Source organism: Artemia franciscana, chromosome 1 (assembly GCF_032884065.1).
Source record: "Artemia franciscana chromosome 1, ASM3288406v1, whole genome shotgun sequence".
NCBI classification, from domain to species: domain Eukaryota; kingdom Metazoa; phylum Arthropoda; class Branchiopoda; order Anostraca; family Artemiidae; genus Artemia; species Artemia franciscana.
The window spans coordinates 18,368,539-18,383,967 of NC_088863.1; the positions used below are offsets into that span (position 1 = coordinate 18,368,539).

General features: G+C 35.3%; 1 protein-coding gene across 4 annotated transcripts in view; it reads right to left on the bottom strand.

Annotated features, from left to right (window-relative positions):
- LOC136026521 (polypeptide N-acetylgalactosaminyltransferase 3-like) overlaps nt 1-15,429 on the bottom strand; it is a 181,954-nt gene that overhangs the window by 128,103 nt on the left and 38,422 nt on the right. For all 4 annotated transcript variants that reach the window (XR_010617328.1, XR_010617329.1, XM_065703175.1 and 1 more), the window contains exon 5: nt 4,925-5,094. Coding sequence is in view for 2 of the 4 variants with exons in the window: in XM_065703175.1 (XP_065559247.1) it covers nt 4,925-5,094 (170 nt within the window). In the remaining 2 variants the exon portion in view is untranslated. The remainder of the gene's footprint in view (nt 1-4,924; nt 5,095-15,429) is intronic.

Consider the following 15,429-nt stretch of genomic DNA (forward strand, 5'->3'; position numbering starts at 1 on the left):
AGGACTGCCCCCTACTCATTACCTTACTCTTTACGCTAAAGCTGTTACAACTTTAAAAAAAACTTTCTATTCTTATTAGAAAGCCCCCGTTTTTTATTAAACGCTCTTAAAAAATTGGGACAAACACACAAACTTTAGCACAAAGAGCAAGGTATTAAGGAGCGGACACCTTTCATATATGGAGGGGGCAACCCTCGGCCTCTCGTTTGCTTATCCCCATGTCTGTCTTTGTGTCTTTGTGAGTCTGACTCTGTGTGTTTGTACTCTCTCTCTCTCTCTACTCTCTCTGCACACACTTTCTTGGAATATTTAATCTTTACTTTTTTTTCGTAATATGATGCAAGTGTTTATAATTTCAATGTACAAAAAATATTGATTAAAACTTGCAATAAACTAGGTAGTGTCGACGACCAGCCATAGAGTACCATGGAGGCAGCCACATAAAAAAAATATCCAGAAAACCCTGCTCACCAGTCAAAAAAAAATATCCCAAAAAGTCTGAAGTCCTAAGAAATTCAAGTCCAAAAATTTCTAATTCCCAATAAAAAATCTTAAGTTCAAAAAGTCCAAAATAATGGGGGACAAAAAACTTGGGGAAAAAGTATTGGGGTTCATTGGAGGCGGGACATGAATGACCATAAGTTCCCTCTTAAAAAACATGCCATAGCATTTGATTCATTGGGGAGCACAACTTCGCCAGTTTACTATACCCAAGCATGTGATAAGACCAAATTTCATTCAATTCAAATAAAAAATTTATTTATAGAATTAAGTTATCAAAACACGTACGTCAACTTTCTTTTGTTAATCATATTCATATAGGTGTTTGAAAATGAGATACCGGCCGGGATGAATTATCTCTTGTAGTATGGTTGTGTAAGTAGGTCAATGACCCAAACTTAGGCAATCTTTAGAGCCTTGGGGCTTCAGCTATGGACGTATTATCCAACCCCTCCTCGTAACAATTAAGTTTCTTTGAAATAGATGGAATAAAAGATGCCTCCTTTAGTTTTTCTTTTTATTAGAGAACATAAGATAGTATCTGAATAGCTCATGTTTATGAACAGTGTTTATAAGAATGGAAAACATCACAAAACGTTGACCTCTGTTTTGGGAGAGGGGGCATTCGTAATGTCTCCACCCTTATATTGGAACTTGTTTACTTTCTTAGACACTAAGCACATTTTTTTTTTCTTTTTTTTTTATTATTTGTCACATCCCAGACTCACTTCACCTATTACCTTCAGAAAAAAAGTATTTATTCTATTGCTTAATAAATAAAAAAATATATTAACTGAGATTACAGCATGTCAGAACTATTAGCATTTGAACTACTACTATTTGTCATTATAATTCTTTTAATTCTTTTTTTAATAGCATCTCTCACCATTTAATAATATTCTCACCGTACAAGCTAGCAAAAAAAATAATCTAACACAAGCTTAGACATCAGACAAACACAAGTATAATTTCCCTCTCTTTTCCTTTTATGATTTGTTTTAATAATACACATATCCCTTTCAGTTATAATCTTGTTAAAAGACTAATTTCATTTCATATAAGCAAAAATTGAGTTTTAAATTTTAGTTAACTGTGTTGCTTTGATAAAACTCCGTGGTAACGTGAAGCTGATCAATGAGTCTAATTGAATGTTTCATAGCAACAAAATTAACTACAATAGTGAAAAGCGGTAATACCACTCTTTTGTTCTAAAAGACTTTTTAACAATAACAGAAAGCAAGTCTGATAAGTATATCTTAGCGAAAATGAGTTTGCAAACCATGAAATGGTTAATTTCATACTTTTGGTAATTGTTTTTCGTAGGGATAAAAAGTATTTTTGAGTTTATCATCGTATGATTGCAATACTCAAGGACCAAATATTATTTAACTAATTTTTTTTTTTAATATTTTAGGGTAAAGCGCATTAGTTGACGTTCGTACCATATATATATATATATATATATATATATATATATATATATATATATATATATATATATATATATATATATATATATATATATATATATATATATATATATATATATATATATATATATATATATATATATATATATATAGGAATATTCCCTAAAATTTTGGATTAATACTCGAAATGACCAAATTTTGCCACTGACTAAAAATTTTCTTTTTGTTGTTCCTTTTGCATTTTTAGAAGCTGACCTAACTAAGATTTAAGCTAATCTTAAGCTAAACTTAGCTTAAGAGAAAAACTAGACTAACCTAGGATTGTTTAAGCTTAAAGTTATACTTAAAGAAATACGCAATGCTAAGTCAAATAATAAAAGATAATGTTAATATTTTTTCCGCCAGACAATGGTAAAATAAAATGAAACGAGCAAAATTATATTGTATGTCAATTTTTCATGTTCTTTCATCAAGTCAGTCAATTCAGCAAATGTTTCAACAGAGATGTTCAATCGGGGCAAGCTCCCACGGGCACCATGCCTGGGGAGTGGACGCCACGGCTAGGGAGTTGCCCACTTCGATGAATTCTTTCACTTTGAATTGGCTTTTTGCTTATATTTGAGTAGGAAGGGGGGACTTTAATAATTAATTTTTCCCGTGTACCACCAACCCTAGCAACGGCTCTGCCCATCAACTGTACAATTTATTAAAAATCTTAGTATGGCATAACACTTCTAAAATCTATACCTATTTATTCAACGGTCTACAAAATTCTTTCTAATATTTTCCTGCTCCTTCTAATTTGAAAAATATGAGCTTATTTAAGTTTTTCTGATAAATGTTTCATTTTTCTTACGAAAACAGTATTTAAAGCGTATACAAACTATAATAGGGAAATGAAGCCAGGATTACTTTCAGGCTTGGGAGATCACTCTTTTCCAGGTTTAACCTTAATTATGTACTATTCCGGGAGAACAAGCTTCCTTTCCCTTGATCTATATGGGAACCAGGAAATTTCCAAGGACAAATCTGACTAACTCTCTTGTCAAAAAAAGGTAGGAGTAAGTAAAAAGAATTGTCAGGTCATAATTCCCCAGTTTTCGAGAGAGTAGGGTTATCATGCCCACAAGCGGGGATTGAGGGTCCATTTTCAAAATGCTTCTGAAGTTCAAGGTTAATACTATTTTCCCGATGTTTTCCGCACAACTGGCTTCTGTGTACACTTTCCAACCTTATCCCCCCGAAATTTAATCTTTTTTGTTTTCCCTATACTTATAGAATATTTTTTGCGTTTTTATAACTTTTAGCCTAGGAACAAACAGCCAAGGAAAGGTTTTTCGCGTTTGTTTTGTCACCATTACATTAGAATTGCTGGAACGTTGAAAATCTGCTAATGTTGATCGTTATCGCGTTTCCAACAAGAGGGCTTAAGAGATTTTTTGTCAGTTGTCCATCAGTTGTAGCTGGGCTAATGTGTGCTATCAACAAGCTCTTTTTCAGTTACGCAGCTGAGCATAAATGTGCCCATGAGATAGATCACAGACAGTCATATACCCCCAGCATTTTGATTTGGTGAAGGGAGGGGATTTGGCATATGGTACTAGGAGAAGAGTCAAATATGGAATACGGCTTTCAAACATATCTTTTGGCTTAAACAAAATATTAGTGCGTATTTTTACATTGGTTTCACGCTGAAGGAGGAAAACGGACGGTTTACATAATTATTTCTAATATTTTGCTGCTCGTTCTGGCTTTGAAAAATTTGAGTTTATTTAAGTTCTTCAGATAAATGTTTTATTTTTCTTCCTGGTAAGGAATCCGGTGATTTTAAAAGAAAACATGTTTAAAGCTTTCATAAAATCTAATAACAAAAGTAATCCACGATTACTTCCAGGCTCGAGAGATTACTCTTTCCAGATTTAACCTTATTTAAGTATCCTTCCGAGAGTACGCACTTTCTTTCTCTTGAGTTACATGGGAACCAGGAAATTTCCAAGGATAAATCTGACTAGCCTTTTTGTCCAAGAAAATGCCAGGAGTATGGAAAAGGAACCGAAAAAACACTTCCAGGTTTCGAGGCAACAGGGTTAACACGCCCGCAAGCAGGGGTTGCGGGTTCATTCCAACCGCTTCCGAATTTCAAACTTCTTACAATTATTTCGATATTTTCCGCATAATCATCTGCTGGGTCCATCCCACCCCCCCCCTCCATTTTGAAGATTTTTCTATTGTTATCGCATTTTTTTGCATTTTTATACCTCTTACCCTAGAAATAAACTAAAACTTTTTCGTATTTTTTTGTCCCATTACACTAGAATAGCTGGAATGGTGAAAATCCGTTAATGTCGTACCATTTTTCGGTTTCAAACGAGAGGGCTTAAAAGTTTTTCTTTTTGTTTTTTGTCCATAGCAGCTAGACTAGTGTGTGGTATCAACAAGCTCTCATTCAGTTACGCAGCTGAGCATAAATGTACCGACGAGATAGATCACAGAAAGTCATAAACCCCAATGATCTTGATATGGTAAAGGGGAGGAACGATACGGAGAGAAGGGTCGAATATGGAATAGGTTTTCCAAATTTCGACTGTCAAACAAAATGTAAGTTCGTGTTTTTACATTGGTCTCAAATGAATGAAGGTATCGGACACTCCCTTAAACTCCTTCTTCTCTTACGGGTACAACCTTAAAAAGCTGCAACAAGCTTTTTGTCATCAGCTGTACCGACATCCAACGTAAGAGCCAAGTAAGTAAACTGTAAAAAACAAATGACGAATATTGGGCCCTATCGTGGGTTTACGCTGGCACGTCATGAAGTTTGTTGTACGAATAGATTTAAAATGTTAAATTTAATTTAAAAGGAAAACTGAGCGGCAAAAAAAAAGAGAGAAACAGATATAAAAAAAATTTATTATAATTTTTTCCCAGGGGGGAAATGTATTTTCTTCATATATTTATAATGTTGTCATTAGACTATCTTTCTTTTTTTTACTCACCACGAGTACTTGCGTCGTCTACAAGAATAACTTCTTTAAGGCAATCCTTTGGCGATTTATTAATGACTGAGTGAATAGTCCTTAAAAGCGTAGACCAGGCTTCATTGTGAAAAACAATTATAACACTCGTTGTTGGAAGCAAAGAGGTGATGTACTTTTTATCTTGACACCTAGAGTTGAACAAAAATTCTGATTAGTAAACAAAACCTTCAATACTCTTTTAGAGAAAAGAAGGAGCAAAGGTACTCCAAGACAAGAAAAGCACACACATAATAGAAAGCTTATAGTGTTTAAAACATATAGTTAAACAAAAAACTTTTATTACTTATTTAGAGAGAAAAAAGCAACAAAGCTACCCTGAAACAAGAGAAAGTACACTAATAATAGAAAGCTCAAAATGTTCAATAGAGAATGTATAACATTGGTCATACCAGTTAAAAATTCGCTCCGCAGACAAAAAAGTAAACAGAAGACTTGTAGAAAACATGGGCGTAACATAGGCACCACAATACCGCTGCCTAAGTAAAGGGCGTTGTTGCCACAATGTATTATTTTTTGATTTTTTTACACCAGGGCACTTCGGATAAAAGGAGTTGTCGTAGAAACTCCAAAAAGAGCTCATTCGATTAGAAATTGAGAGGGCTAGTGCCCTTTTTAGTAGTCAAAAGTGACAAGAGGACAACCAGCCCCCCCCCCCCCACGCCAATCATTTACCCAAACATATCCAATCGAAATTTCGAAATAGCGATTTTAGTGAGCATAGTAAAAAAAATCGGGAAATTATATCTTTGAGCATGACCCCCCCCCACATACCTCAGGGGAGGGGTTTTAAGTTATGCCATAGGGTTATACAAGGTTTCTATAAAAAGGGTGGTCGTATAAACTTCAGAGGGGGGTTCACTAGATTGGTAGTCAGAAGTTCTAGTGCCGTTTTTTAAGAGTCAAAGTGATCAGAGGGCAGCCCCCCCCCACATACGTCGCGTTTTCCCGAAATGCATCCAATTGAAATTTTGAGATAACTATTTTATTCGAAATAATCCAAGGATCATAGCAAGGCTTTTGAGGTTGACACAAATCCGGTATTTAGGGTTTTTATGGAATGGGTGGTTGTATAAGTTTTAAAGGATGCTCATTTGGATGAAAACTAGAAGTTCTTGTTCCCTTTTAAGAGTCAAAAGCGATGGAGGGTATCTAGCCCCTCCCCCTGGCTACCCCTCTTTTCAACAAACGCATCTGATTGAAAATGTCAGATAGCCCCTTTGTTCAAAATAGTCCAAAGACATATAATAATGCCTTGAGGGTTGACGCTAACCCCACCCGAGAGCCCTGGGGCAAGGTTTTTAAGTTATGACCTGCGGTCATATAAGGTTTTTATGGAATGGGTGGTCATATAAACTTCCGACGGGCTCATTTGATTTGAAATTAGATGTTATAATGCCTTTTTTAAGAGTCAAAACTAATCTTGGAGCAATCAGGCTTCCCCTCACACCCTGCATTTCCCCAAAAACATCCAATCAAAATTATGAAATTACAATTTTGTTCAGAGTAGTTGAAGGGTCGATATATCATGTCTTCGAGTATTACACCCCCTCCTCCTCCACACCACAGGCCCCAGGGCAAAGGTTTGTAAGTTATGCCCCGAGGGCATATAAGGTTCTTATAGAAAGAACGGTCTTATATTTTTCTGAGGGGGGCTCAATGAATTGGCAATAAGAAGTTCTAGTGTCCTTTTTAAGAGTCGAGGTGATCAGAGGGTAGCCACCCCCCCCCACACACATGTCATGACTTCCGGATATGCATCCAATAGAAATTTTGAAACAGCCATTTTATTCAAATCGTTCAAGGATCATATAACAAGGCTTTTGAGGTCGATACAAACTACCAGAGTCCAGGGGCAAAGGTTGTGAGTTATAGCCCAGGGGCTTTTAAGGTTTTTATGTAAGGGGTGGTTGTATAAATTTTAGAGGTGGCTCATTTGGTTGAAAATTGGAAGTTTTGGCTCCCTGTTATGAGTCAAAATTGATGGAGGTCATCTAACCCCCCCACCCCAACTACCCGTCTTTTCGCCAAACGCATCTGACTGAAATTGTGAGATATCCATTTTGTTCAAAATAGTTCAAAGAGCATATAGCAAAGCATTCAGGGTTGACACAACCCTCAAAGCCCTGGAACAAAGGCTGTAAGTTATGCCCTGGGTGCATATAAGGTTTTGATGTCACGTAAACTTCAGATTGGGTTCATTTGATTTGAAAATGGAAGTTAAAGTGCCATTTTTCAAAGTCAACGTGATTTGAGAGCAGCCACCCCTCCCTTCCCCCACACCCATCATTTCCCAAAAAAGAAAAACTTTCCAAATGAAACATTTTTTTCGGTATTTTTAGAGGCTCAGTAATTATGCGTTTAGGGATGTCCACCCACCCCCCTCCCCTATGCCTCAAGGTAAGGGCTATAAGTTAGGCAATATGTTCATTGTTTACAAATAGTATATGTTATTGTGAAAAGGTATGCATGTCAGACTTCTACTTTCCCAAAATACGAAGGACATTAAGGCCAGTCTTTCAGGGAATGTTGAAGGGAGAGTGTTGAACTAAATCATAACATGTTATATGTCTATGGGTTGTCAAAAGGGCGTAACTCGGAATGACTGAGTGTATTAATTTGGAACTTTCAGGAAATGATAAGGGAGATGATCAATTGACCAAAAAGGCAATATTTGTACGCTACTACTACTACAACTACCGCTGCTCTTACTGCTACCACAACTACTACTACAACTACTATCCCTAAAGCTGCTATTTCTATAGGAAGTACTACTAAGGCTGAGGATATTGAAATAAACATCTGAGGACATGTTGAGGGGAAAATTGAACTAAATCACAACGCAAAATATGCATACGGATTGCTGATACGGGCGTACTGGCAATATTTTTAAAAAAGCTTGTCGTATCAAGAGGAAACTTCAGGAGCATCATAAGTGGGATGTTCAGTTAACCAAAAGGTAAAATGTATCTGCTACTACTGCTATTAATACTGCTGCTACAGCTGTTACTACTACTAATAATAATACACTATTACTGCTACTACTGTTCCTACTGCTACCACTACTACTATAATACCAGTACAATTAAGGCTCCGCTTACGAAGGTGAAGATTTGACAAAATTTTGAGGGAAAATTTGAACCAAATCAAAACAAACTATGTGCATCCAGATTGTCAAAAAGGCGTATCTCAAGAATGAATTTGGGTATTAAGTTGGAACATTTAGAGAATACTTAAAGCGGAAGATCAATTGACAAACAGGTAATATACGCATGTCACTACTAATACTCTTAGTTTTAAAAGTACCACTGCTACTTTTATTAATACTACAGCAACTACTACTTGAATTGCAACAACCTGTAAGGCTTAGAACATTGAGATGAAAAAAGCGTCAAAAGGGGGGTCAAAAATGCATATCAGCAATTTTTTTTTAAATGGGTTACCGTGTCAAGGTCAAATTCCGGAGCATCATGAAAGGAATGTTCAACTGACCAAAAGACAAGATGTACATACTACTAACGCTATTAACACTCTGCTACTACTTTTGCTAATACAACACTAACATTGCAACTACTTCCCCTACTACCACTGCCACATTTACTTGTTCTACTACTACTATTACTATTGCTCCAACTACTACTGCTATTGCAACTACTTGTAAGGCTAAAATCATTAAGATGAAAATTTTAAGAAGTATATGAACATACTGGTTATCAATAGGACATATTGACAATGTTACAGCAATGGCTAATTGTATTAAGTTAAGTACTAACAATACTGCTGTGACTACTATTACTACTATACTTAAGGGTATGAAGGTGAAGCTTAGAATTTTTAGGGGGAAGGTACGCTGCATCACTACACAGTCATTCGTACGCAGGTTGCCGAAAGGGCATGTCAGCAATATCGTAAGAACAGCTTTATGTGTGTAATTAAAACTTACAAGGTATGTTGTGAGGGATGTTGAACTAACCAAAAGACAATATTTGCATGATAATGCTACTGCTTCTACTCCTACATCTACTACTGGTCCTACTATTATTATTACTGCTACTACTAATACTAAAGCTAAGACTACTACTGTTAATTCTACTGCTACTACTACTACTGCTACTACGACGGCTACTGGTGCTACTACTACTGCTAATAAACCAATGGGTATTAAGGCGAAAATTTTGGGCAATATTGAAACTGTTCTGAACAAAATCGAAACACACTATACCCACATAGGTTGTCAAGAGGACATATCAGCAATATTTCAGAAACAGTTGATGGTATTAAGTTGAAACTTTCATCGTGTGTTGAAGCGGGCATTAAAAAAAAAATATCAAAGGTTCTACGTGCATACTGCTGCTAATACAACTACTGCTACTACAACTATTGCTACTACACAAGCTTTCAAGGAATATTTAGGGGGATGATAAACTAAATCAAAACGCAACTAAGATCATGTAGATTGCTAAAAGGGTGACAAAGCAATATATGAATAACGGCTTAAATTATTAGGTCAGACCTATCAGGGTAAGTTGTAGCGGATTTTAAACTAGTCAGAAGACACTATGTTTCTACTTTTAATGCAACTTCCACGATTACTGAAACTAATGATATTAAGGGCAGTAAGTTGAAATTTATCAGGAATGTCAGGGGGAGTTTTAATTAAACGAAAAAACTATATGCATGCAGGTAAAGGAGCATATAAGCGATATCATAGGCAGCGCTGCTCTATCATAGCTAGCAATATCATTGATATTTTAAAGGAGCTAATTTGATTAAAGATTAAAATTTCTAGCGCCCTTTTTAAGAGTCAAAAGTGATTGGAGGGACCTCAAACCTCCTCTTTAGCTTATAATTTTCCAAATGCTTCAAATCAAAATATTAAAAAAGCCATTTTGTTCAGCATAGCAGAACGGTCTAGTAACTATATCTGTAGGGTTATTGTATAGATTAACCCACCACTGTTATGCAATTTGTCCATTTTGCTTAAAAACTAAATGTTGCTTCGAAATCAAATTAAAACTCAATGTTTGTAAGCTGGTTGCCAATAAGACATCTCAGAAATATCCTAAGAACAACTGAGGGTATTAAGTTCAAACTTTTATTCAAACTTTTATATTTTTATTACTACTTCTACTCTGAAAATTTAAATAAATCAAAAGATTGAAGTTGTATCCAAGCTGTCAAAGAGCATATATAGATTTTTCGCAAGTGGCATCAAGTTTTATTTTTCAGGTCAACTAGAGGAGGTAAAAAACTAAATTAAAACTATTATTTGTATCAAGATTTTCAAAAGGGGGAAAGTTATTAAAAATTGTTGAAAAAACTTTTCCAGCATACAAATAGCTGGCCAAACTATAAATTCTTAAAGGAAAAACCGAGAAGATTTAAAGTATTATTTTCATTTTCCCTGAAAACGACTTTGTCAATATAAATGAACAAAAACTAACTAAAAAAAAACTTTTTCCACAAAAAGCATATCAAAGAAAAGCAAAAAACTCCATTAAACCAAAAATGCACAAAAAGAGAATCAAATAATCTACCAAGCGTAAAACTATCAAAAATCAACGTCAATAAATAAATGAAACCCAAAACGAACAGATATAACAATAAAAAACCGAGTCAAACTCAAAACGAACAGAAATTAACATGAGTAGGGCAAAACCCCTACGCTTTCACAAGGAAAGAATATAATTTGCAATTTACCGAAAAAATTAAATGTTTTCACTTTCTTCACTTTAATTAATCAAAAATTATTAAGATTTTAAGAAATAAATATCAGCATATGTATTTTAAACTGACAAAGCACATTGCTTCTCAAAATATCTGCTTTGTTTCATTTTTTTTTACCCTAAAATATCCTATAGCCTAAAATTCCCATCCTAAAATTTTATTTCTTCTTAAAGTTCTAATTTTTTCTTTCTTTTTACTTCTTTACTTCTTCTGAAAATCGTAGGTTTCTTGGAAAAAATGGAAGAAAAAGTGTTCTACACTACTGGTTTACAGAAAAGGTTGGTTCTTCTTTGCCAATGCTGCCAATTGAGCAAAATTACAGTTGTTTTCGATTTGTACATACAGTGAAAAAAACGAGTTTTTTCCAAAATATAGGGGGTAGGGATTCTTCTTTTAATATTCTTTAATGAAAAATAAAAAAAGTATTTTCAAAAAATACCCCCCTCAATGTTTTCTACATTTTTTTAGGACTAAGAACAGCTTGGCAGAGGCCCTTGTCGAAATATTTGCTTTGCTTCATTTTTTCCATCGTAAAATTTACGTCCTAAAATTTCCTAAAAGAATAAAATTTCCACCCTAAAATTTACTTCATTTTAAACTTCTCGTTTTTTCTTCTTTTTACTCTTTCACCACTTTACTTCTTTTGATAACCTCATATTTCTTGGGGAAAAGATGGAAGAACAACTATTTTACAGGATTATAGCGAGGGAAAGAGGAGTCTGTGTCAAACTCCGCTAAAGTAAAGCAGAAATAAAGACAATTACAGGGTTATAACCATCACTAATGTGACACGAAGAACCCTTGAGACGAGTCTCATTCCAGAATGGAAGAACATCTATGTAGTAGCCCACTAGAAGGAAGATTGGAGGCTACTCACTGACGCTTTCTCTGCATCTAAAGGTACGGGAGAAATTATGGTCTTAGGTAAGGTAACAACATTAGATCGATACTAACCAATAAACCTATCTAATTTTTTTCTAAAAATCACTGATGAATACTTATTTATCATTTTTACATTCTTAGTTGTATCACAGGTGCAATATTTGCTTTTAATTGTAGTTTCTTTCTTAAAATATTTATTTCTTAAATATTTTTTATAACTATTTAAGTTTATTTCTTGTTATAAACAGTTTAAATTGATCGAGAACAACTGAAAATCTTCAGAAGCACAGGAGAAACAGTCTTCTGGGCTGTAAAAAGGTTCGTTAGGCCTAGAAAAATGTTGTTTACCATTTTTTTTTTTTCTCTTAGAAAAAAGGATCTAGCTGTTTTCCATTCATGTTTATACATTCACAAAATTCGAAGTAAATGCACAAGACTAATAAAACAAATATCAGGGTGGAGTATTTGTGAATATACCAGGGGCATAAGAGTTCGTGCCTGCAGTTCAAAATATGTCTGCCTCTATAAGACATTCCTTTCTGATCTCGAATATCCCGTCATTATAGTGTGGAAAAAACACCATCTCTATAGGTCAAAAGATTATTTTACCAGCGTATCTAGACTTACTGTAATCATCATTCTTTCAAATAACGTTTTCAGTAAAAAAAAAAATTATTTAGTTTATGTGTATATTAGAACTCTTAGAGATTGTCAAGTTTACTCATAATTCCAATTAAGGATATGGCGATATGGACATGGATATGTGCTAGATTGATTTTAAATGACTTCATAAAATCTTTCATCGAAAGTAAATACAATTGATTTTAAGAAAACTAATGCTGCAAAACACAAAACCTCATAAATTCCGTTCCAAATGTTCTAATACTCCTAGATATTGCATTTTTGTCAGACCCTTTGCTCATTCCTTGAAAATATTATTCCAAAAACATTAAATACACAAATAATAACATTTCAACAGGGACACATCCTTTCATTCGACAGAGAAAAAACAAAAACATCTCTGAATATTTCGGTCACATATACAGTGGCCGTCATCAGTAGATAAACAAGTTCATTAGAATACTGTCACCAAATCGAAAAATATACAACTGGAGGACTAAAGTACATCTATGCGGTCAAAAATACCACTTAGATTGCATAGAACGTTTCAATTTTTTTTTAACGTAAATCCGCAAAGCGTTTTATACCATTGTTTTACCTTATGCGTTATATAAACTAGTTTAATATTATAGGATGGGTAAAAGTTCTGGAGAACTAATTCTTAAAGTGCTCTCTCTCTTTAACGGATTAAAGTTCTTTGAAGTATATTCCATTTTTAAAAACAGTCATGGAATCTGTAGCTCATACAATGTAGAGGATCGCAATTAAAGCAAGATTGTGCTCAAGCATCAAAGAGTAACCATAGGACTTACAATGAACACTAACAACTCCTTCACAAGAAAAAGCACAGTATCCCTGCTCTGCCCCCCCCTTCTTATCCTCTTTAAATACAATTAATATTTGTAGTAAATTACGAATTTCGTTTTTAAAACATACGGTTCGTCAGAAAGTTTGAATTATCATGTGGAAATTACTAAAGCGAAGTCAGTATAACCACTGACTCTTATGTGGTAAATGTTTTAGCTTTTGCATTTTCGCGTAATTTATGTATATCAAACAATCTTCTAATTTCATTTCCCTTAAATTCTAGGCATATATCCCCTGTCGATAGTAAATGTCAGTATCGTCCCAGACAAATACTCAAGCTCTCAAAGTCATCAAGTTAATACATCAAACCAATCTACGAGGGAAACTGGGCAAGTTTGATAATTTCTATTTCGACTAAACAGAGGATCAAAGGGAAACACGCCCAAAGGCATCACCGTTCAAATGCACTACTATGGAAGACATATACACTGTCTTTAATGTATATAATACTCACTGAAAAAAAATAAAAAATGAACAAAAATGAAAAAAAATGTAATTTATATCTCACCCACCAAACAAGTTGGGGAGCGGAGTACCAATAAAAAACAAAAGAAAATAAAAACGAGTAAAACCAACAAAAGCAAAAACAGAGAAACTAACGTGCTGTAAACTACCCAGACAGGTGGGTAACTACCCGTAGACCCAGAGTAGGATAAATATTTTCTTTGAGTTGAGATTCAAAACTTTCGTAGTTTTGCACTCCTTTTTTATATCACTTCACTGTTTCCTCGATGGGCGGGAATTGCGCTCTTTATGCCAATTTTTAAGCTAACAACAGCTAAGAGCTCATATGGCACTTATGACGAGGCGAGAAGAGCTAAGAGCCAAGAGATCATATAGTATGAGCTCTAACAAAATTCTATAAATCAATAGATTGATTTAAAAAGGAAAATAAGAGGCTTAATGCCGGTCAGGATTTAAAACAAGAGCTCTGAGTCACGGTGTCCTTCTAAATATCAAAATTCATTAAGATCCGATCACCCACTCGTAAGTTATAAATACCTAATTTTTTCTAATTTTTTCTCTCCCTTTAGCCCCCCAGATGGTCGAATCTGGGAAAACGACTTTATCAAGTCAAATTGTGCAGCTCCCTGACACGCCTATCAATTTTCATCGTCCTAGCACGTCGAGAAGCACCAAACTTGCCAAATCGCTGAACCCCTCCCCCAACTCCCCCAAAGAGAGCGAATCCAGTACGATTCTGTCAATCACGTATCAAGGACATTTGTTTATTCTATCCACCAAGCTTCATCCCGATTCCTCCACTCCAAGTGTTTTTCAAAGAGTCCCCCCTCCAACTCCCCCCAATGTCAAAAGATCTGGTCGGGATTTGAAATAAGAGCTCTGAGACATGAATTCCTTCTAAAAATCAAATTTCATTAAGATCTGATCATCTATTCGTATGATAAAAATACTCCGATTTTCACGTTTTCCAAGAATTCCGGTTTCCCCCTCCAACTCCCCCCAATGTCACAGGATCTGGTCGGAATTTAAAATTAGAACTTTAAAGCACAAGATCCTTCTAAATATCAAATTTCATTAAGATCTGGTCACCCTTTCGTAAGTTACAAATACCTCAATTTTCAAAATTACAACCCCCCCCCCCAATTCCACCAAAGAGAGCAGATCCGGTCCGGTTATGTCAGTCAGGTATCTTAGACAGGTTTCTATTCTTCCCATCCAGTTTCATCCTAATCTCACCGCTTTAAGTATTTTCTAAGATTTCCGGTCCCCCCCAACTGCCCCCCCCCCCAAATTACGCTTGATCCGGTTGAGATTTAAATTGAGATCTGAGTTACGAGGTCCTTCTAAATACGAAGTTTCATGAAGATCCGATCACTCCTTCGTAAGTTAAAAATACGTCATTTGTTCTTATTTTTCAGAATTAACCCCCCCCCCCAATAGAGCGGATCCGTTCCAATTATGTAAATCACGTATGTAAGACTTCTACTTATTTTTCCCACCAAGTTTCATCCCGATCCCTCCAATCTAAGCGTTTTCCATGATTTTAGGTTCCCCCACCCCAAAATTCCGCCAATGTCACCAGATCCGGTCAGGGTTTAAAATAAGAGCTTTGAGACACGATATCCTTCTAAATATCAAATTTCATTGAGATCCGATCAGCCGTTCGTAAGTTAAAAATACCTCATTTTTTCTAATTTTTCAGAAATACTCCACCCCAACTACCCCAAAGAGAGCGGATCCGTTCCGTTTACGTCAATCATGTATCTAGGACTAGTGTTTATTTTTCCCACCAAGTTTCATCCCGATCCCTCCACTCTAAGTGTTTTCCAAGTTTTAGGTTTCCCCTCCTAACTCCCCTCCCCCGATGTCACCAGATCCGGTCGGGATTTAAAATAAGAGCTCTA